Source organism: Colius striatus, chromosome 3 (genome assembly GCF_028858725.1).
Source record: "Colius striatus isolate bColStr4 chromosome 3, bColStr4.1.hap1, whole genome shotgun sequence".
NCBI classification, from domain to species: Eukaryota; Metazoa; Chordata; class Aves; order Coliiformes; family Coliidae; genus Colius; species Colius striatus.
The window spans coordinates 75,433,052-75,457,678 of record NC_084761.1 but is presented as its reverse complement, the minus strand read 5'-3'; the positions used below and the strand labels follow the sequence as shown (position 1 = coordinate 75,457,678).

Sequence of the window (24,627 nt, the reverse complement as noted above, 5' to 3'; positions counted from 1 at the left end):
CCACTGTGTATTAAAGAAACAGGGAATCTTTTTTTTTCAGTCTGGTCTTGTTTACCAGAAGGCAGCTGTTGTGTTCAGCTGTTACTGGGCTTTATTGGCTAAAATAGTTTCTCACTCTTTCTTAAATCCACCGATCTTACTGCATGCTTGTATATAAACTTAGAGGGCGACTTCTGGTTGCAACTGTGGTTTCTGTGGAGGGAAAGAGCTGTCCTTTGTTCTTCAGATGCAGCAAACCTATGCGTGCTTAAAAATTACAACCTTCTGTCATGATTTGGTGCACAGTGTAAAAGCTACAGCTGTGTGTCTAGTGAGAGACATCAGGAAGTTTTAGGTGTTGGTTTGTATTTTGCATTATTCCCCAAGAGTCAAGCCACAAGAATACTCAGCATTTCGATTCACTGCTTCATCTCTGTAAAACAAACATTCTCATCATAGCAGAAATAACATGGTATACTTAAAAAAACCCAAACAAACAAAATCACAACAGTCCAGTGTTAGTCTAAATGGTTATAGAAACAACTTCTTTTTCTCTATCTAATTCAGACACTTTAAAAGCAAAAACTTTTCTTAATACATTTCAGTTGTGTCTTCTGTTCACCAGTCCTGTTTGGCCTGGATTGGGTGATGAGAAAGTAATGTTCTGTGTTTGGTCAAGTTTTATGGCTGCTAACACTGTTGTTCTATACGTAGTATTTTGGTTTTAGGGAAATAATTGCATATAGTCAGCAGTTGTTTTTGGGATTACAGAAATCACCTTAATCCACTAATTACATACTTGTACTGAGAACCAAGTCAGAAAACAAGAATAGAAGTACGCTAGAAAAGAGAATTTGTGTGACAGGAAGAAATAATACGTATGTGCAACAGTCCTCCCCACACTGTCTTAGTTCAGATGAGTAGATGTAACCTCCATATAGGCATTTAAGTCACCAATGTGGGACAGGATGAGACCTCTGGAAGCTTAGATCAGCACCTTGCTCAAAGCAGGTTCGCTTGCAGCAGGTTGCTCAGGGCTACTTCTAGTCAAAGTTTGCATATCTGTAAGTTCAGAGACCTTGCAACTTCTCTGGGCAATCTTTGACAGCATGTGGCCACCCTGACAATAAAAAAAGACTTTTACATACATTTAGAAAGAACCACACAACTTTTAAAAACCTTCAAGTAACATGAATTTAATTCGGAAGCAGCTTGATCCAGGCTGCTTTTTGATACAAACTGCAGAGCCATAAAACCTGATTGAGTTTACATCTTTGTGAATTGCTGGAGGTTTGCAAGAGATGTGGTTACTGTTCGCCTAGTGGCATGCTGCTTAACCTGGAAGAATGTAAACTGTGGTTAATAATATTTGCCAGGATAGAGCGTACATTGTTTATTTGAATAATTTGCAGTAATTATTATCTATTTCTATATTAATTTACATACCACAGATTATTTTTTATTTTTAAATGAGTGCTTATTTGATCTTTGTCACCTGGGAGTGGAGTCAGAGGACACACAGGAATGTGTGGATTCTTCATTTCTAGATACTTGTGTACGAGGCTAGGAATGGAACAGGTGGATGAGAAGAGGACCAGTCTTGATCAGGCCAAGAACAGCTCCAGGGAAATATGTATTTTGTGCTTTTCTAATTCCTTGTGGCATCTTGTCTTAACTAATGAAAAGACGTGAATGTTTGATGCATTTAAAGGTCACGGGAAAGTGAAGTAGCTAGTTGCTGCTTCTGCTGGAAATGCTGTGTCAGTTGCCTAATCGGAAGTATTGAAATGATATTAACAGCCTGTGAACTTTCTTAGGTTGGCAAGCAGGAACGGAGGAGTCCGTGTCTTTCATCAAGTGTAGCATGGAAACCATCTGTTACTTATAAATTACATAATTCAAGCCTTTGCATGTATGAAAACAAAGAAAGGAATACTCCCCTTGCCTTTCAACAGTAGGCCCTCTAGGTCTCCTCAAACATGAAGTAGATTAACTACTGCAAAGTCATTGTATATGTGATGTAGTGGCCCTCTCTCCTGTCTGCGTGTGAAGCCCAGCCACTGCTGAAGAACAATTTTGTCAATAGCCAAAGAATTTGATAGCTGGAAACACTGAAGAAATCAAATTCAATAACCACACAACAGTGATGGATCCTTAATGTCTTATCTGGGCTCTAACTTAGCTACAAGTCCTTGCAGCACCTTGTACTGCCAGAAACTATCCTTATAGTTGTCGGCATGGATGGTGCTGGGGTACATTAACCCTGGTTCAGATTGAGGTTGATTAACCTCTTTGCCTGTGTGAGAGCTGATGTTCCTGCCTTTTAATAAAGTTAGTGTTTTCCAGAATATACCTAATTCCTTTACCATCACCTGTGCAGCCTCAGTAAAGGCAGAGATGGGATCGTAGGTCTTTGTGTCTTCTGGGCAACTCAGAAGTAAAATTGCCAATGGCTGGTGAGTCCAGACACTCCCACAAGAATAAAATATACTTATTAGAAAATGCTTAAGCAGTTGCAGCTTAAAATGTAGGTAGAAGAAAGTTTTGTTTCACTGTCATCCTGATATGGTATGCAACTAAAAATGGCTTCTCTGAAGGAGTATTGGGTAAAAATGAAAGTGAACGTGGAGCTCACTGTGGAGCAAAAGCATATTGTTTCAGGTAATAAGGATTCATTATAACCGTATATTCTTCTTAGGAATGATTGTGAAGTTAAACGTGATGTCCAAGCCCAGGGATTTCCAACTGGTTCATGAGATAGCTGAGAACAGACTTCTGAAGACGTGACCCTACTTTTCTTACCTCTCTCCCACTGTCTTTGCTGAGTGATTAGCTGGTGACTCATGCCTTGTGCTTGAGGGTGAAGTAATGCTTCCTGAGTGGTCTGTTTTTGTTTCATTTTGTAAGCTGTTACTTATCTTAAATCCAGTAGTTGTGTGTGTAGTTGTGTGTCTGTCTACCTATATCAATAAATCTGTGTTTTCATGTCTATGAAAAGAATCCTTCTGAGGTCTTTCTGAGCACCAAGGAATATAAGCTTTCATTTTTCACTCTTCTGCCTTTTTCTTTTTTTTCCTTGGAGTCTTTTGCTGTTTCCTGCATTGGTTTATGTACTCTATTGCATAATGCTTAAGTGTTAGATAACCAGAGAAATGTCTGAAAAAGACAGAGGTCATGTCTCTGAAGCATTCTTTAGATTGAGACGCATTTTCTCCATAGGGCAGATTGGTTCTTTTGGGCTGCTATTTTAGTCTGCTGCTCCTAGACTTGTCTCTGTACGGTCTGCAAACAAATACTTTAAGTAAGCAAGCTCCAACAGAGGCTTGACAGAGGAAATTTCTTTTGTCAGGAAACTGGCACACTTAGCATGGATTTTCTCAAAGTAATTTGAGTAACTTTAAAAATTGGCAGAATTATCTGTTATCATAGATGATAGCCCCACATTTGTCATTCAAGTTCTTCTGCCTGTGCTGTTTCCATAATCTCTGAGGCCAGTCAAAGCAGTGGGATGTGACGAAGCATTGGCTTTGGAGCAACCTGGCAGATAGCATATGCCTGTTCCTACCAGGTCAGAAACTGTGACCATTTACTGTTACTAAAAATAAAGCAGATGGCAGTTTTTGTTTGTAATTACAACATCTGTGGGCTGTAGCAGACTGCTCTCATACAGATGCGCTCTGAGAGTGGTACTGTATGTGGAAGTAATGTTACTTGAGAATGTCATCTAGGATGGTAGAATAAAAATTAACATCTAAAATACTGTATGTATAAACCACAGCTATTTACAGTTAAAAAAACCACAAACACCAAACTGACTTAACAGTGTTATTGGCTATTATGTAGGTAAAAGCAAATTTACAAGAGACTCGTTAGGCTATATGATGTGGATGGTTGAGTAAGAGAAGGGAGTGAAGAACAACAGAGATTAAATACCTTTCCCAGTTAATTAATAAGGCTTCTCTTACACTTTCTTAAATATTTTTATCTTTCACTGTAAAGTTGAATTTATCACATTATACTGGTTCCTTGAGGTGCAGAAGTTTTACTGAGAACATGGAGCATTCCAAGAGACAAAGCTCTTCTGTGAAAGTGTTGATGATGATAAACTCCTGGTAGGGAAGCAAATGAACAATTTGTCTGTTCAGAACTATTATAGTGTGTCTGTTGAACACATACAAGATGATCACTTCCACTGATCTTTCAGAACACAAAACCAAAACAGCTGTTCCAGAAAAATAACAGCAGGGAGCACCTCTCAGTGTTGCAACTTGTTTGTCATGAAGCACCAGATGCTAACATTGTGTGTTTATTTTTTTTTTCCCCCTCCTGTAGGTGCCTGAGATAATAAGCTCTATTCGACAAGCTGGAAAAATTGCTCGTCAGGAAGAGTTTCAGAATAATTTGTCAGATGTTGAAGACCCTTTTGCCAAAAAGTTTGAGGTGCTGTTCTGTGGACGGGTGACAGTAGCACATAAAAATGCACCTCCAGCACTCATAGATGAATGCATTGAGAAATTTAATCGTGCAAGTTGTACAAAGAAAACAGATTCCAACTCATCGTCCCAACAACATGAAACTGCCAATAACTTGGGAGGCTTCTCTTTCAGCAATAAATTTCGATCTGTCTTCCAGCCCTTGGTCAGTGAAGAGGAGGAGAAAAGGCCCATTAGGAAATCCTTTTCTCAGCCTGGGCTTCGTTCCTTTGCTTTTAAGAAGGATTTGCAAGAGGGAAGCCATAGGAGTAAGAGTTTTGCCAGATCTTTTGAAGAAGATGCAATTTCACTCAACCTAAAAAGCCAACTTATATATGGACACAGTGTTGTGCAGCCAACAGACATTGCAGAAAACCGGACGATGTTGTTTACGGTAAAGCAAGATTTGCATCTCTTGGTGACATTTTCACATCTTGGAGTTTGGAGTGACAAACAACAAAACAGATGTTCTGCCAGATGGCAGTTACTTCTTTAGTAACTTAATTGCAATTGCCAGAGCTTAACTTAAAACATTACTAGTCAGTGTAAATTGTTTTACGTAGTCAAAATAAGTTTATATTAAATAGTTTAAAACAGCACTGTCTGCAATGTTGGGCTCCTGAACACAGCTTTTAGAAAGTTACAGTAAGTGAGTAGTTACACAACTATAAAATGGTATGTACAATTACGTTAATTAGTAACACCAGAAATAAATTTCCACATGAATTAGTTAACTAGAGCAGAAGGACCAAATTTGTGAAGGTATTCCTGCTGCCAACATATCTGTGTAAGGATGGAGTAGTGTGGTAACTTCCTAGGCCACTCCACACCTGCCTCCACTCAAGGACTTGCTCTTATGTGGCTAGCAATGCCTTTGCTTTGATAGGTGAACAACAAAACAGGTTTTCAGCACCTGAGAAACAAGTAATGATTGTGGTTTTTTTGCTCCTCTTATAATCCTCAGATAAGTCATAACATTTTATGTCTTGTGTCTTATGAACATAATGCAAACCTGGAGCTGATATTGTGACTGCTGGCTATTATAAAGTCATCTTGGATCTGTCAGCTGCTGTTGAGCCTGGGAGTTTTTAAGGACAGTAACAGGATGGAATGAGTGCAGTTAACAGTGGGTTTTTTGGAGAGAGGAGAGAGAAGTGCTGCTTTAAGAAGGATTGCTGAAGTGTTCTGTCTGTCTGAGTAACATGCAGAAAGAGGTGTAGTTAGCTATACCTTATGTAAAACTTCTTTTAGGTTGTGTCAGGCTGACATCAGAAAGAAGTGGAAGAAGGTGGAGAGAAATTTTGTGCCTTGGTTAAAACAATAGCGTATTTAACTTATTCCACTGAGCATGCGTTTCACATAGAAAATATAGACACCCTTTACAATAATGCCTGATTTTTAAACAAATCCTGACTCCTTTATTAATTCATGGCACATGTTTTGGAGATGGGGAGGTACAGATTGACTGCTTAGTTCTAGATTATCTTTTTTTACATTTCACTTTTCATGCATTTTTCACATATATTAAATAGGGGCAACAGTTCTCAAAGACACGTGGGGTTTCAGCCTGAATATATCAAGTCACCTGCTGATCAGCTCATTGCCAAATTGTGGAGCTCTCCATATCTGGCTTTTGATCTTGGGTTGCTTTTTGCCTGGAAAAACACTGTTTAGAATGCACAGCTATTTTCTTTTGCCATTTAGCCAGTGTAAATTCAGCTGAACATAAGGAAGTGAAGTAACTGTGGTTTGTGCCTCCAGTATCCACAAGGCAGCAGTTCATGGCTGAGCTGAGATTTTTTGTTTGCTGTCCCCCGTGTTCAGCAAGTTCTGAGTAACGGTGTGCATGCAGCATGCACAGATCTTCACCTTTGCTCATCAGTTTTTATGTGGCTATATATGAAATGCTGAAGTGTAACTTTATAGTCAGAGGAAAAAATTGGTCTGTGTTTGCCCAGTTTAAGATCTTACTTGGATTTCCCCCTAACTCTATCTGCAGCAGAAGTTGGTTGGTGAATGAGGTATGAAAAACCTTAAAATGAGTTCTCTCCTGGCTCTCCTCATGGGATTCAGACAGTCCTGTTTTTGGATCTCTTCTTGAAGAACTGTTTTCCTAGCCAGTTTCTTAGAATTTTAGCGGGTTTTTTTAATTTATTTTTGAACTTTGCTCCTGGCTTTATTCACAGGGGGAAAGAGGGGTGTATTGGGTTGAGTTTTTTTCCCCTGATTCTGTTGGCTTTGAGTGATCCTTGCTGTCCTTGGACCAAGTGTGAAAGGCCACTGTGGGGCTAAGCTAAGGAGCCCCTCACTGCAGAGGTGGGGAAGAGAGCAGTGAGCAGGAGGAAGCTACTGAGTATTGTTGGAAAGGATAACTCCATGAATTGATACGACGACATTCCTGGGGACAATACAAGGAAAGGACCAGGGAGTTGAGGAGAGTCATTGTGACTGATTGAAGTGGAAGAAGGAAAGATGAATGTATAGGACCATTTTTTAGACACACACAGGTGTCATATCTCCCTTGATCCATTCACACACAAGGTTCTCCCCCTTTCCTTAAGAATTACAAGTATATTGGTGCTGGTCATGTTTCTGTGTGTGCCTTTGGGGATTTGGTAGTGGTCGAAGCTTCAGCAGGTTTGTCTAAGTCATGCTCATGAGTCGAAACAGATTCTACCTGCTTTCCCTAAAATTTGATATGAACCTTGTCCCTAGAAGACTTTCCAGTGTGCTGGAAACCATGAGTATTTAATCTGTTGAAATGTTACAAAGCTGTTGTCAGAAGCTGAGAAATTGAAAACAATATTTAAAATGCCCATTCACACAGAATCATAGAATGAATGGTAGGGGTAGGAAGAGACCCTTAGATCATCTAGTCGAACCTTCCTGCTAAAGTCGGTTCCCCTAGATCAGGTCACACAGGAAGACATCCAGTCAGGTTTTGAAAACCTCTGAGAAGGAGACTCTACACCCTCTCAGGACAGCCTTTGCCAGGGCTCCCTCACCCTCACAGTGGAACAGTTTTTTCTTAGTTTAAATGGAACTTTTTGTGCTCCAGCTTCATCCCATTACCCCTAGTTCTGTTACTGGATACAACAGGAAAAAGTGATGTCCCAACCTCCTGACATCCACCATTTAGGTATTTTTAAAATAGTAATGAGATTCCTCCTGCAGTCTCCTTTGTCCATCAAAAGTTAACAGCTTTTGTGGCACTGCTGTACAAATGACCTACAGATTAAGTCAGAAAATGTACTCCAATAGGCTCATTTATATAGTTTGAGTTAAAGCCTTTAAATTAAGTACTGTGTGTGTCTTAAATCCTAAAAAATAATTAGCTGAAATACAGGTAGAGGCACACACTTGGATTTAAGTTTAGCACAATTTCATTAAGTAGCTTTTGGGAATGGGATATGTGCCAAGTCTGCAGAAAATAAGGAAAGGGAGTATCGAGTATATTTTCTTAGTGCAAAGTAAGTTACTTGTGGTGTAATATTACTCTCATCTAATTAAACACTATTCTCAGTCTTTTGTCTCAAATGTGAAACTAAATCTCACTTTAGTAGTGTGCAGAGTTTGGAATGCCAAATCAGTGTTTCAGTATTCTCTGTTTCTCTGTTTCTCTGTTAATAATACACTAATAGGTCTAAATATACACTAACAGGTAGAAAAAAAAAGTGATATTTACAATTCAGGAAGCATTTTTATAGCAAGACAAAAGATAGTTTCCTAGTACCTGTTATCATCTTGCTATTTTGTTCTTTTCAGATTGGCCAGTCTGAAGTTTACCTTATCAGTCCTGACACTAAAAAAGTAGCAATTGAAAAAAGCTTTAAAGAAATATCCTTTTGTTCTCAGGTAAGACTGTAGTGTATTCTTTTTCTCTTACTTTGTTTAAATATTCTCCACTTCCGAAAGCTCATGTACTCCTTTCTCTTAGCATTCCAAATGAGTTCTCATTCCAGTGGTTTCAGTAATTGCTATTGACAAATTGCTCGTTAATCATTCATGTTGTAAACCTGTCATTCTTTCCTCATGCTTTGCATTGTCGTTTCTGAGATAGTTATGAAGAGATAAAGACTCTCTTCCGTGTGCATTGGGTTAATAATATGAGCCAAAAGGAACATTCTGATCAGCTCTGGTTTGAGATTCCAGCAGGTATGATTCACAGTTGTGCAAGTCTGGAATTCTCCGAGACAGATTTTTCAAGAATTGTTAATTGAAGGGGGAAGGATATATGTAAAGGTTATCTGACAAATACCTCAAAGTACCTCAAAGAGTATGAATTGCATATATATAAAGGAAGACAACTATCTGCCACACAGAGGTAATGTGTGTGATGGATAAGGGCAAGCATGTTTCAGAGCCTCCTCATTCACTATTAATCCCTTTTCCTTACACCACAGAGTTTGCTTCCCTGTCCTTCTGCCTCATTTTCATGGCTCTGACATGGATTTTACATGAATTTTGTGAGAATGCAATTTATCCAATCACTTATTTCAAGTGGTGATGTTTTGAAAGAGATACAAGTTAGATGTGTGAAGATGCAGTAATGACATTGTGTAGGTTACACAGGTGTGTGATTCACATTTGGCTGCTGCAGCAGCTCAGCTGTGTGAAGGCAGAGTAGCCACCATCCCATCAGACACATGGGACTATTGGGCAATTACAGCATTCCTGTATGGGCAGCTGCACTAACTGCTCATGGGTCTGATGCAAAGGAGCAGAGATCTCTTCTTCAAGACTTGCTCAGACTGAAATGACTGTTCATGAAGACATTCAGAGACCAGTTGCTTTTGTTAACTACCCAGTGTCATGCTGTAGGGATTTGTCTTTCACTAGCTGTTTTCTGTCCAGCAGGACATTATTTGCATGTGGTTTGTTTGTGTACCACATTTGATTTAGTTTAAGTGGAAGGGGAAATGGAATTTAATTCGTTGAACTAGGATGGAGTCCTTACAGAACACTTCCTTTACAACATGTTGTAGACCGTTAACTTCAGAAATTAACCTCAACTACAATTATATAAAGAAACTGATATTTATTGAGGAATGGATGTTCTTAATAGTTAAAATAATTCACCTTGAATTAAACCAATGCATTGCTTGTGTGTACTGTCGGGCTTGGGAATAAGTAGTGTACCACAAGGTGGACTTTACCACTCTTTCTTGCACTGGGAACTATTTTGCACTTGGCTTATTTGCATAGCACAGGTCTGCTCAATGCATCACACTTTCTGGTCTTAATGATACTGAGGCATTTGTTTTTCTTTTTTGGTAGGCTTATTTGTCCATTTTTAAAAATAAGGAATATTATTTGCTAGTATTTGGTTCTAGCTTTTAGGGTTTTTTTTTTTATTTAATAAATTCCTTTGGGTTTTAATTTGAGGATAGCTTTCGTCATGAAAAATACAGGTACCTGTTCTGAACGTTTCTGAGTAAACATAACTTGTTTGCATGTTGTCAGATCAAGAGCTTTAAAGAGAGCACCTTTATCACAGAGAAGTCTTTATCCCCATATTCCCTTAGGCCAGCTTCTTAGGCAGGAACTAGTTAGGTAGACTTTGACTTGCCCTGAAGATCAGTAGACAGTTGTGCTTCTCAGAGCAGCAGGAGTGAGATTCTGAATGAATTCTCTGCTCCCGTCTGGAGAATGTACCATCAAGCCTTCCAAATTGTGTATACTTGGGGTAAAAGCCCTTTGTACCCCAATACCAATATTAACCCAACTGACATAACAGGATAAATGATGCTATAACATGTTCTTTTTTGGGACACCTGGAAACTCTTTTTTGTAAATGTTTCTTGTTCGTGGTTTTCACAATAAAAAGAAAAGGAGTATTTAGTAACTCTTGCCATATTAACAAGGGAGAAAAACCCAAAAACCTACCAGAACCAACCCAACACAAAGTTCTGCTTGGCATGTTCAGATTTTTTAAGTTTGACTGAGCTTTCTCATATACTATGTTTCATCATAATTTTTGATAAAACAGTTTATTGGCTCTCTTTACTCAAATATTGTTATGTCATGATGGCTAGAAGGTAGTAAAATGGTGCTGGCTGTAATTACATTTATAAACAGGCTCTACCGCTGTGCATATAATTCATCACCATAACTTGTTTATGTATTTTTAATCAAGAATGGTGTACTGAGGACTCTACTCATCTGAAAGTCTTTCATTAAGGAAAAAAAATCCCAGCAATTAAAAAACCTTCTTAGCATTGGATTTGCATGCTTTTAGGAGACATAAATGCTCCTATGATTCATCTTCAACTAATAAATTTTACAGTTTTCATTTTATAACTAGCCATACTTGTTTTTAGATTAAAAAAATTGAAATTTTTTAATCTGTTTTTCACTGTGCTTTGATTTGCTCATAGAAATGTAAAGCAATTGTTGACCACTTAAGCAAAAGGTAAGTCTTGAGCAGTATTTGTTCTTACCTGTGTTTTTCCAATGGATATATTATAATTCAGTCATTAAAATAAAAACCACAAAACCAACAAACAGCCTCTGACTTGAGTGAAATCTGAAGACTGAAGTAATAGGTTCTGTAACAGAATAGATTTTTAATGGCCAGATGACTTCAATGTAGCTGTAAAAGACACATGTCCTGTCAGCAGTGCTGTTGGGCCTTTCATGCTTTTGTTGCTGGAGTAAATACAGGTACAAAAAATTGAAAGCAAAAACTGCTTAGTTACTGTTGTTTTTGTTCTAGGGAATTAGACATGTGGATCACTTTGGATTCATCTGCAGAGAGTCCTCAGAAAATGGAGGCTTTCACTTTGTTTGCTACGTGTTTCAGTGTACAGATGAAGCACTGGTAAGTGAAAGAAAGCGGTATTAGAATATTAGACCCTAAAAGTCTTCTGTTGCTCCATTCTCTGTGTTTGCTGAATGTCTTCAAATCCCACTCAGAAATATAATTATTTCAGAAATGTAATTAATGTAGCAGCCTGCAAAGAAACTTGTAATTTACTTTTGAAGGCTGAAGTTAAAATCCCCTCTAAAATCCAATAAAATTACCTTTCATTGCACAAACTAAATTAGTCTGTATACTGCGTTTTTGGAAGAGCTTTTTCTTAGTCTGTGGGTTCAGAAAATCAGCACTACACTACTGTGCTCCAGGTCAGAACAGTGCATCATGACTGCACTAAACTTTTTTATTACAAATAAGAAGAGGTTTCTAGATTATCTTTTATTAGACCACAGTACTAAAACAGAGTGGCCTGGAAGAGATAGGACATCAGAATGAGTTTTGTCGTGTTTGTGTGTTTGTGCATAGAAATGGCATGGGGATAGCTGCTTTTTTTAAATCATAACCATATTCCCAAACAAGCAGCAGTATCATTCTAAAGGACAGTTGTGTTTGTGTTACAGAAAACAGAGGCTCAGAGAAGAAGTTAAATTCTGTTCTTTTGCACACTCTTCAGGTTGATGAAATCATGATGACATTGAAACAGGCTTTCACTGTAGCTGCCGTGCAACAGACTTCCAAGGCACAGCCCCAGCTCTGTGAAGGATGTCCTATGCAAAGCTTGCACAAACTCTGTGAAAAGATAGAAGGTGAGATTTAAATAACTTTCTGGTCAATAGATTTTTTTTCCCTAACCATTTTATTTGGGATAATTTGACATCTGAAACTCTAAGGGAATAAGTGCTTAAGAAGAGCTTGGTATTTGGCGTGGAGGTTGAAGGCCAGTCTTTTTATATAAAGGACTGCAGTTTCAAGTTATTTGAAAGGTCATGAGAATTTTCTAACAAAAGTTAAGTTCCTTTCTCATATTTTAGTTGAATTTTTAAAAACTAATTAAGAGTCTAAATATTAGTAAATGTACAGCTATCCTGGCTCTATTAGGTGCATAGATACAGAGGCTTGTATATAAGGAATTTCTCAAGAATATATACTGCAGTAGCTATATGGTTTGCTGTCCTGCGGAATACACTAGGACACTGGCGTTAAACTGCTACTGAACATCAACCAAACAATGTGCTGTTCATGTTTGTGACGTTGATCTGTGCTCCTTCATGAAAATGCAGCGGTGAGAATTGTAGTTGTTGCCCAGAAAGCAAGTTCGAGACAAAAAGACCCTCTTTGCATTTCAGTAGATTTCAGTTAGGTTTTGTTCATTTAAGTAATATCTGGGGTGAATAAAGGGCAACAGCAGCTTGTCAGGTCATGTGACAGTAGCTTGTTGGACTAAAACCTATCTAGTATTAATTTGATGAAACTGGAGAACTTCCAGAACTACTTTTCACTCTATTTTGATCTTCAGCAGGCTATGGTTTTTGAGAAATTTTTTGAAGGCAAATGATTCTTAATGCCTTTAATCGTGCCATCTGGTTTATTTTATCATCTGCTTCTGAAGGAGAAATGCCATGATCAGAAACTGAAGTACAGAATACTGTTAACGTTTGCTGATTTCCACAGAAAACAGAGGAAAGGAATTTAATCCAGGATGAGAGCAAAAAACCAAAAAATAATCTGAATGAGAGGGTAGTCTGCTTTATGCTTTAGACTGTAAGTAAATGTTTTCAGCAAGGGACAAAGCAAGAACTTCAGTAATGTGCAATACATTTACTCTTTTTCAGAAGAGGGCAAAGCATAGAAATTGGGGAGAAAAAAACTATTAAAAATATGTTTATACCACAAGCAAAAACACCAACAAAGCAGTCTGCCAAAATGCGGTAGATTGTGGGTTTATTTTGTCTTGTGTGATAATGGAATCTTCAGCTAAGAGTGTAATCCTGGTCTGTGCTGAGTAAATCTCCTCGTTGCAGAGTTCGTGTCCTTCATTTTAAAGACGAGTGCAGCAGTAGCTTTAACCTAGAGTTATTTGTAATGCCATATTATGAAATCAGGGCAACGGGTCAGCTCAAGTAACTGATGAGCTGTGGCTTAAATTATGTGCATATTTACGTGATGGATTTATCCTGACAAATTTGACCCTGTGATTTGTTCTTTTTTGTTTCCTTTGTTAGGGTTACACCCTTCTAAGACTAAACTAGAACTACAAAAGCATATAACAACACTAAATAACCAGGAGCAGGCCTCTATTTTTGAAGAGGTTAAGGTAAGCTCTCTGTTTCCTCCAAGATTTTAAGGCAGTTGTTATTTTTTCACTCACATCAGTGTGAAGCACCAAAAGCTTGTCTTTTGATGAAAATGACTTATTTTACTCACTTTTTTTTTTTCCCCCTAATGCTACACGTTTTCCATGAAAATGTTGACTTCTCACTGAAGAAAACTGCACAGCTTTTTTTTTTTTCCTACGGATGAAGGCAGTAAATTGTACTCTGACAACATTCAACTGTTACTTTGACCAAACCAGCTTATGGTAAAATTCCCAAGCTGGCAAATTTCCTGCCTAAAATTTATCCTAGATCTTAATACCTGTTAAAGTAACTAAAAAAAAATATTTTCTATTAAAAAAAAGTCCCTTTTAGCACAGAGGAAAGCATAGCTGGATTGCACAGAGGAGAGCACAGAGGAAGGCATGGCTGGATTGCACAGAGGAAAGCATAGCTGGACTTAAGACAGATGATGAATATTGAAGGGAATGTCATTGAGCTTGGTGCACTATTGAAGATGAGGAAATTTCAGGCTTTTTTTAAAAGCACTGTTTCCTTCCTGTCTTAAGTCATTTCAGTTTCTTTGTGTGCTTTCATGTGGCAGTTTATCATCCAGTACCAAATTTGGAAGTTAGTTTGTGGGAGCAATTCCATGGGCTAAGTAATTTCTTAGCATACAGTAGCTAGCTGGCACTGTTGCCTTTTAGTATTCTGCACGCATTTCTAGTGGTCTAAAGCGTCTAGTCGTCACAGGAAACTGTTAATTGCTTGTGGTGAGATCCTGCAAACAGGAAACTTGGGAAAAACAAAGGTAAAGTACATCTCTCCTGCCTATATTTTTCAACTGATTTTTTTGAGTTGAGCTGCCTGACATTTTAGTTGTCACATCCTTACACCTCCATATGTTGTAGCCACAATTTGCATTTTTAGGTAACTGCCTTTCTAAGGATTCATCTGATGCACTACCCTGGCACTAACTAATTCATACAGCATTACGGCATGCATACTCTGTGTTACATCACTAGGCTTAGAATGAATGGCCTGTGCTTTTCCAATGTTAGGCTTCTGGGATTAAATATCTGGGGTAAAATGTCTTGAAAGCACTTTCTCTCACAATAGTTCAGATCTAAATAGAATGCAGCAGACACAACTATGTTCACCTTGTGCACTTATTTAAAAAATACCTATATCATTTCCCAAAAATTAAATGTCCAGTGAGAAGGATTTCTAGGAGAGGGGCTGTGCATCATAATCGCAAGACATACTTCATGTATGCTACAAGCTCATAACTACAGTGTTTTGGTTTCCTTTGCCTCAAAAGCATATTGGCAAAAATATTTTTAAGTCTTCATTTGCTTGTGGCTATTTGATATGCGTACAGTTGCCCTTTATTGTTCATGTGAATTCTGTCACCTATTAAGTGAGGCCAAATGTTTCTCTGGCTGTGGAGCTGCTTTGCCTGGGACGCTGGTGGCCTCTGGTGGACTGGAGTAGTAGCATTAACCAAGTTAAACTTTCTTTTTTACACTAACGACCTATCGATAGTGACAAAATGAAAAGAGTAAATATTGACTGTTACACAGTTGTATAATTACTGTGTTGTGGTGTTTTCAATTACAGAAATTAAGGCCAAGAAATGAACAAAAAGAGAATGAGTTTATTATCTCCATTTTGAGAAACATGTATGAAGAAAAACAGAAGGACCATGTTCATGTTGGAGAAGCAAAACAGGTAAGTAATCGTTCAGTTTTAATTCCTGTAAGGAGGAGATGGAGATTCCATTCTATATTTTATGTTTTCTTAAAGGCATGGAATTTTGAACTTCAAACCATAGGCAGTTACGAACACTGGTTTTGCTTATGACTTATAGGCTATTGGCATGTGTCAAGAGGCATATCTCATATTTTGAGGTACCCAATACAGTCCTATTTCAGGCCTAGGAGCCCAAGATGCAAACAAGATAGACCACTAATTTGGTTGTTTCTTTCTTTCTCCTCCACTGCAATGAAAATTTAATGTATGTGAGAGAATATATAATGAATTTATAATTGCTTTTGGCCAGTCTGTGGCATTTTCCATCCTGTTGTCTGTGTGAGTCAGTGTCCTGACAACGCATTGGATTCGATCCTTGATAAAAGCTATTAGATTTACTCAGTAGCTGGAAGTCTTCTAGTGTGCAAACCACCATTTGAAGTGGCCTCAAGGAGGAGTAGCTGAGGAGGATTGCTGCAGAAACAGCTGCAGACTGTCATTCATTTCCAAAGGCCTGAGCTCCCTTTCATTCTGTATCAGGTTGCATCAGTACTGTTTAACTAGCTATTTATATAGCCCAGTTCAGATTTTTTTTTTTTAAAGGATTAATAATTTTGGATGCCTTAGTTTGTGACTAATGAATTTGAGAAATCTCAACAAGCTCGATATTTAAAAGAGCATCAGCACCCATTTTTTGGAAACTTTTATTTTCAATTATTTGACCTCTTTAAATCTCACCTGTCTCACCACTGCTGGCTGTTAATTCCATTGTGATGACTGCTGTTAGCCATTTATGATATCAACTAGTAAATGAACATACATGAAATAGTCAGACCCTTGAAGAAATTGGAGAAATAGCAGCAAACCTTTATTTACTGTTTGTTCACTTTGTTAGCATCTTCTACTTTTATGGCTTACTGACTGATCATTGACCTCCCTGGGAAAGCAGGAAGAAAACTTTGTGCATTTCTTTGTTTAATTTCTTGTCTTGAGCATCTTCCTAGAAATATGGGGCTTTAAAAAAACATAAACCACATTGTAGTTATGGGATGTCAGGAAGAAACATTGCCTGAGGTCCTCTATCATCATACCTAAAATACTTTTGTTTTGTCTAATACCAGATGACTATCAAATAGTCATCAGTCATGAATGGCTTGGAAATGGGCATGTACGAAGCAAGATAGTATCTTAATATGTCTTGAGTGTGATTTGGAAATCCTTAAGGCCTGCTGCAGTCTGTTTGCTTGCTTCCTGGAATCAAAATTGGTTAATCTGACACTTGGGGAGATGCCTGTGCTCTAAGAACAGAGTTGACTTGCCCTCAGTCCATCATTTGTCTTAGCATAACATTTCATATTTACTCTGATAATTTATCTTCAGAACTGTGTAATAACAGGTACCTTTGAACACATATATGGCAGTGTTATTTGTCTTGACAATCATTAACCCATGACATCCTGTTGTCCTTGTTCCCTTTACTTTGAGGTAACATTCCAGATAAGTGTCTTTTCATACGAACATAATAGCAGGTAGGATCTGATTTGTCTTGGGAGGATATGATAGGCAAAGGTAAAAAGAAAATCCAGAAGCCTGTAACTTTATACTGGAAACAGGATGCTCTAAAATTACATATGACAGAACTATTTGGTAATGGTGACGATGTGCTATTCAGCTGTCCACATACTGATAGTTATATAGATGAAGCACTCAGATCTCTGAAATTAGGACCAGGTTAAGAGGGCTGTGGCACTTGGCAGCCTCAAGGGGAACCCCCTAAAATAACACTGAAAACTGTGTCCTTGTTTCTACTGCAGGTGTTAGGTTTGGGTGGTAATATTTGCATTGCAGTATCTTATGGGTTTTTTTTGGTATTTACTGCACCAGACTTGGCAAGCACTAAAAATGGACTGAAATCTTTATTTCAAAAGCAAAACTCTCAATAGGCTGTTAGCTTAACACTGTAAGTACTTCTACTGATGAAATATATAGAAGAGTAAGATTGTTACGTATCTTCCTGGCCCATAGCCCCATTTTAATATCATGGAGACACTCGAGAGTTCTGGTTAGTTATGAACTGCATTAGTTTTGACTGATTTATTTGCTATAGAAAAGTAAATCCATCAAAAATCTCTAATCTTTTACATTTAAACATTTAGAACTTGTACAATTGTACTTTGCTGTCGAAGAAAGCTTGTCAACACAGACATAAATCCCTGTCAAAATGGCAATTCTGCTGAAGCTTCGTATTGCTTTTAAGAGATTTCCCGGTCCTATGTTACAATAGTTTGTTCAACTTCAATATAAGTATCAGCAGAGAGAAAGACATGAAAAAGCCAAGGAGTCCAGGAAAAAGTATTGATTGAGGTTATAGAAGTCTTCATACCATTCATTGAGGTTCTGCTCCATGCTGTTTTCACATTTCTATTTTTAAACACTTGCAGGCTTCACAGCCCCCTGCTGAGAATACTGTAAGTGAAGTGCCCAGCAGTGCTCCAAGATTCAGATTAGATATGTTAAAGAACAAAGCAAAAAGATCTCTGACTGAATCATTTGAAAGTATTTTGTCACGTGTAAGTATCTTCATGCTTATTGTTCTGAACGTAATTTCATTGTTTTATTTATTTGAACCATATAAAAGTCGTACTTTTTACACTTCCAGGTTGTAGACAACTGTTTATTAAAGGCACGATGACAAAAATATGTAAGTGTATGTGTTGGAGGAAGACAAAACAAGGCAGGACTTTGGTATAGAGAATATCAAGTTCCAGAAGAAGAGAACTAATTGCTAGATAAGAAATAGGATATGTAGGCATTTAAAAAAATAAATATGAAATTGAGCATGAAAGCTTATTAGAAGTGACCCTTGGTTTGTTTCTTTTTCAGATTTAGAAAAATTAATTATAATTGTTCACTTCTCTTTATGTAGAAGGAAATGATTAGGGAACTGACTAAGCATTCCTAATGAGATAGTACTTAATAGTGACACAGAACTGATTGGGACATATGAACTTTTAAATGCTAGAGATCATTTGAAGGTAAGGACTATAAGTAACTTCAGAAGGTACTAAAGATATGAAGACATTTACTCAGTATTACATCAAGTAAAATTCTTAGAATCGTGGAATTATTTAGGTGGGAAAAGACTCTTAAAGTCATCGAGTCCAACCACTAACCTCATACTGCCAAACCCATCATTAAGCCATGTCCTTCAGCACCTCACTTATATGTCTTTTAAATGTCTCCAGGGATGGTGACTCCATCACCTCCCTGGACAGCCTGTGTCAATATTTAACAACCCTAACGTGCAATCTAAACCTCCACTGATGAAACTTGAGGCCATTTCCTCTGGTTCTGTCATTCATTACTTGGGACAAGAGGCCAATCCCCGCCTCGCTACAACCTTCTTTCAGGTAGTTGTGAAGAGTGATGATGTCTCCCTTCAGCCTCCTCCAGTGTAAACATTCCCAGTTGCCTCAGCCACTCCTTATCAGACTTGTTCTCCAGACCCTTCACCAGTTTTGTTGCCCATCTCTGGACACGTTCCAGCACCTCAATGTCTTTGTTGTAGTGAGGGGCCCAGAACTGGACACGATATTTGAGATGCAGCCTCACCAGTGCTGAGTACAGGAAGATAATCACTTCCCTAATCCTACTGTTTCTGATACAAGCCAAGATGCCATTGGCTGCTTTGGCCACCTGGGCACACTGCTGGCTCGTATTCAGCCAGCTGTCGATTAAAACCCCCAGGTCTTTTTCATCTGAGCAGATTTCCGGCCACTCTGCCCCAAGCCTGTAGCATTGCATGGGAGTTTTGTGGCCCAAGGCACTTGGCCTTGTTGAACCTGTACAGTTGCCCTTGGCCCAGCTATCCAGCCTTTATGGATCCCTCTGTAGAGCCTTCTTGCCCTAAAGGTGACATCTGCCCAACTTTGTGTCATCAGTGAAATTACTGAGCGTGCACTCAATCCCCTCATCCAGATCACTGATAAAGACATTAAACAAAACAGGCCTCAGCACTGAGCCCTTGGAAACACCACTGGTGATCAGCTGCCAACTGGATTTAACTCTGTTCACTATCCAGCCAATTTTCCACCCATCACAGAGTGTTCATCCAAGCCATGAGCAGCCAGTTTCTCCAGGAGGATGCTGGGAGACTGTGTCGAAAGCTTTGCTAAAGTCCAGGAAGACCATATCCACAGTTTTTTCTTCACCCACTGAGCAGGTTACATTGTTATAGGAGATCAGGTTAGTCATGCTGGACCTGCCTTTCATAAAGCTATGCTGACTGGGCCTGAACCCTGGTTGTCCTGTATATGCCTCATAATAACGCTTGGGGTGATGTGTTCCATAACCTTTCCTGGCACTAAGGTCAGACTGACAGGCCTGTAGTTTCCATGATCCTCTTTCCAGCCCTTCTTGTGGATGGGTGTCACATTAGCCAGGACTGGAGAGGATGTCTCCAGTCCTGAGACATCCTGGATGAGCCAGAACTGCTGGTAGATGATGGAGAGTGACTTGGCAAGCACTTCCACTTCAGATGGATTCCATCTGGTCCTGTAGACTTGTGCATGTCAGAGTGGAGCAGCAGGTCACATTTCCCCTTGGACTAAGGGGCCTTCATTCTGTCCTCTGCCCATGCCTTCTGGCTTAGGGCTGGGTGTCCGGAGAACAACTGGTTTTACCATTGAAGACTGAAATGAAGAAGGCATTAAGTAACTCAGCCTTTTCCTCATCCTTTGTCACCCTGCTTTCCCCTGCATCCATTAAAATTCCATTTAGCCGTCCTTTTGTTGCTGATACATTTATAGAAACTGTTTTCCTGTTGTCTTTTACAGCAGTGGCCAGCTTAAGTTCTAATTGTGATTTGGCCCTTCTAATTTTCTCCCTGCATAACCTCAGAGCCTCCTTGTAGTCCTCCTGAGCTTCATGACCCTTCTTCCAAAGGTCATAAATTATGTCCATATCTTTATAAACAGTGTCAGGCAATACTTAGTAGTGTAAAAAACTTGATCTCTTATGAGGTAATGTTCATGAACAAGACCTGTTGGGAAAATGTTTGTGTTGTTTCACTAACTGTAGTAGTTGCTGTTTAATTTTCACCAGTTTGTCCTGACTGTCTTCATGTAAGCACAGCTGTATATATATTGTTGCATTTTCACTGTCATGGCTGTTTTGATGGAAATTTATTTTCAGTCAGGTTTGAGCCAAAACATTTTGTCTGAGCTTCATGGAGAGAATAGTCACTATTGTGAGTATTTCATAACACTGCAATTTACCTGGAATAACAGTTCAAAGAGAGCATAAACCTTAATTTCAGAACTTGAAAAAATTATACCATTTAAGGTTGGGAAGATACAAGTTCTGTAATTGTGTTAACACAGAAGAATCCCTTGGACTAGGGGTAATGGACAAAAGCTGGAACACAAGAAGTTCCACTTAAGGAAAAACTTCTTTACTGTTGAGGGTGAGGGAGCCCTGGCACAGGCTGCCCAGGGAGGGTGTGGAGTCTCCTTCTTGGGAAGTTTTTAAAACCCGCCTGAACACGTTCCTGAGTGACCTGATCTAGGTGGACCTGCTGTAGCAAGGGGAGTTGGACTAGATGATCTTCAGAGGTCCCTTTCAAGCCCTGACCTTTCTGTGATCAGTAGGTTTCTTTGTAATTCTCTTTATTACATAAAACTGTTAGCTGAAAAAATGATACAGAAGTACTGTTGAACAGATGATACCAGGATATTTGTGCTTTCTGATTTGTAGGCACTGAAATGGTAATACCAGTAATTATGTTTTCCAGTGTATTATACTTAAATACATACAGATTTTTCCTAATAGACATCCTTTTTGGTTTTTTGTGTTTTGGTAAGAAGATTTCTTCTTTTGGAATACAGAATGTATTTTAACAACAGTTATTGTACACATGTGCAGTATGTTGTTAAGTACTTATCATGGAAAGCATGTCATTGCCCATAAGAATTCCTTAATTCCATAGGATCCTTCAAAATGTTAGTGACTGTCCTGAATGAAGTCTCTGTTTCTCACAGGTGCAAAGGCTATTCTTAGGCATTTCAGGAAATCAAATTTGATACTCTTTTAAAATTACAGATTCTGACTGTGCTAGACAAATCTCTTTTTGCTATTTCCCCATATATCATATCTTTAACTGCCGGTGTGCTTTATCTCTGCAGGGCAATAAAGCCAGAGGTCCGCTGGACAGTTCTGGTGCTGTGGATTTGGACAGCTCTATGTCCAGTACCATAAGCAGCACAAGTAAAGTAAGTAAGGTCAGTGTAAGTGTTTCGAGAATTTAGATAATATTCCCTGAAACAGCTAGTCAGATGTGAAATGCGGTTATCAACTGCTTATATAATGGTTCTGTTCTAACATCTTGTATTTTGGTTTTGATTACGTTTTGAGATTAGATCAGCTAACTGATCAAGTGTGAAAAGAAATAAACCCCAGAGCAACCAGTGTGATTAAAAACAGTATCGTGGAGTAGTGAGGGTAGATATGTCCTCTTCTTCCCACCTGTGAGAGTCCCGCTGCCACTTGCCAATCCAGCTTGGAGAGAGATTTGTTAGAATTTGGAAGTTGATTACCCAAATCATTATTCATATGTGTAACATATTAGAATGTGTGTGACCTCTGAGTGACAGCTTGAACGAAGTAATTTCCTAGTTTTACTCTAGTAGCAGAGTTTCAGGCTGAAAAATAGCAGCCACCTATCAATACAACGGTGAAATGCAAGATACTGCAATGTGTAGCATTTCCCTAGAGATTTCCATGTTTTTTGACAAGATGGCACTCATAGTAAATCTGTGTTTCAGTTCTCCAAAAGTTTCAAGTCACTTTCAGGCCTTTCATTCTGTTTCCTATGTTATAAAAAAGAGCCATGCAATTGGGTCTCTATGTAAGTTAGAAACTCCTTGTACTGTATATAAACACATTTTGTGTTTATGTATCTTACCATGCAAGTCTATCTATGTGAAGTAAAATATTATATAACATTATCTGAACCTTGCCCCAGTGTGCAGCAAAACAAATGCAATAGTTACCATACTGCTGATCCTAATCTGGTTGGTTTCAGCTCTGAAAGTGCATACTGTGAGTGCAGGATTACATTCCCAAGGCACGTAAAACTAAAACAAGGCAAGTGATTTTTCCCCTTTGTGTGGTTAGAGAGCTTTTAGTCTGAATAAAACAATATAAACAAACAGCATAGAAGCAGGAAGTCTTCTCTGGAAGCAACCTAGCACTCAGCACACTTGGATACACCTGTTGATTCTGCTCTAGTGCCTAGTTGCCTATGGACCTCTGACTTCAGGAATCAAGATTCTGCTCTTTCTGCTTATATTTTTGAGAGTGGCCAACTCTGTAGGAAACAAGTGAAGTGGGGAATGAAGAAAAATGCACGAGTCTGGTCTGAAACAGGCATCTAGTCGTAGGACTTAAAATCTTTTAGGTGAATCTTCAGGTAAATGAGGAATATTTTTAGATAGGGTGCTAAATATACAGTACTCTAAAATGCCACACCCTTTTCATTGCTGATACTGTTACCCAGACCGGACCCATCCATTCTGACCCGATTTCTTCGGAGTTGTATTCAATGTACTGTAAAATACAATTAACCATCAAAGTTACTTTTTCTTCCTTAAAATGGAGACTGTGATTTACTGACCTAAATGTTTAATAACAAAGACTTAAAACATCAAAGATTCTTTCTTTGAGTTACCATGACAAAGCGTTCAAGTTTGAAGTAGGTCTCTCTAAGGTGTTAATAGTTAGATGGGACTGCAGCCTCACAGGTTTATTCTAAATGCATGTACTGAAAACTTTATTTTTTGCACTGCTAGGAACCACCATTGTGTGAAAAAGAGAAAGACAGACTTCCTACAGAAAGCACTGTCAAGACTAGTGGATCAATGGGTGATCTCTTCAGCGACACAGATGATTCTCCAGTTGAGCATTCTGTTGCATTACCTCAGCAAAGCTTTCGGAGACGAGCAAACACACTGAGCCATTTACCAACGGAAAGCCAGGAATCTCTGGTACCCGTTGAAACATCGCCATCTGTTCCCCAGAGGAAACTTATGAGGTATCACTCAGTGAGCACAGAGACTCCTCACAAAAGAAAGTAAGACTTATTAAAAGCAGGCTGTGATTCCATTTGTTGAGGGCATATTTGGGGATGATAGTTGTGCACCAGGTATGTCCTCTTAATAGATAAGAAATGTTTCACAGCAGTGTGTCATTCTGGAGATGTGTAGGTATTCTGTCTAAAACCACTTTTATCCCTTTTGACTCCACAGGGGAGAGAAAACATGAGATATGTAGTTTCACAGTATATGTCACAAAACTAAGTATAAGCACAACACAGAATTGCTCCTAAGAGGTTCAGTTATATTTTTGCAAGCAATACTAATTAATTTTAGTTGTTTTTATCTGTGAACAATATAAATAAATGCTACTTACAAGTTTCTATTTATAGAGAAAAATCCAGTAGCATTTGTGATGCTGAAAACTTTATGTAGTCAGTGAATTCATGTGGGACTTCAATACACAAAACTGACATAGATTGGCTAATTGCTGATAGAGGTAAGGCTCCCATCTAGCTTTTCAATGAGCCTCTGTAGATTTGACTCACAAAAACAAGCTACTGCTTGCCTTCATGCTAATGTTCTTCAAACTATCCTCCTTTGAAGCCTGCCTCTACAGCTCTAAAGTCTCTTCTTAATGGCAATTTTCATCCCTCTCTTTACCTGACTTTTTTCCAATTACCATGGAAACATTTCTGTCTGTAGGCTTCTGATTTACTGCCAAAATTGCACATTTACACAAGTTAGACAGTAGGAAATCTGTATGTTTTCCAGCTTATTTTTCTTGGCAGGAGGCATGGCTGTAAATGAACATGCCTGAAATAGGTGATGACACTGAAAAATAGAGAATGATACTATTTGAATAAAAACCTAACCTGGGTTACCTTTTTGTTGCTGCCCTAAATGTACAGAGGAAATGAAAAGCTAAGGAAAAAAGTATACTTAAAGTTCTTAAAAAAAATTGTGGAGTCTCCTTCCTTGGAGGCCTTCATGACCCACCTGGACATGTTCCTATGTGACCTGATTTAGGCTGACCTGCTTCTGCAGGGGGGTTGGACTAGATGATCTCTAAAGGCCCCTTCCAACCCCTACCATTCTATGATTCTAAAAATCACTGGAATAATAGACTTTTAACAAATATTGTACTTTATATGAGTGTTTTTGAACAACTTGCCTTAATTCATAAATTGTTTCTGAAGTGGAAATCACTTCAGTTTTTCATGTAGCATTTCACTTCTCATCGATCTGTTGATCATATGGATCAT

General features: G+C 38.5%; 1 protein-coding gene across 10 annotated transcripts in view; it reads left to right on the top strand.

Moving 5' to 3' along the window:
* The window catches only part of TBC1D1 (TBC1 domain family member 1), a 112,478-nt gene that overhangs the window by 45,862 nt on the left and 41,989 nt on the right, over positions 1-24,627 (top strand). For 6 of the 10 annotated variants that reach the window (XM_061992440.1, XM_061992442.1, XM_061992438.1 and 3 more), the window contains 9 exons: positions 4,312-4,845; positions 8,217-8,306; positions 11,167-11,271; positions 11,882-12,014; positions 13,431-13,522; positions 15,141-15,251; positions 17,714-17,842; positions 21,455-21,550; positions 23,120-23,361. In XM_061992440.1, the coding sequence (XP_061848424.1) occupies positions 4,312-4,845; positions 8,217-8,306; positions 11,167-11,271; positions 11,882-12,014; positions 13,431-13,522; positions 15,141-15,251; positions 17,714-17,842; positions 21,455-21,550; positions 23,120-23,361 (1,532 nt within the window). Of the gene's footprint in view, positions 1-4,311; positions 4,846-8,216; positions 8,307-11,166; positions 11,272-11,881; positions 12,015-13,430; positions 13,523-15,140; positions 15,252-17,713; positions 17,843-21,454; positions 21,551-23,119; positions 23,401-24,627 lie in introns of all 10 variants that reach the window. The other 4 variants (XM_061992441.1, XM_061992447.1, XM_061992444.1 and 1 more) reach the window with 3 other exon arrangements.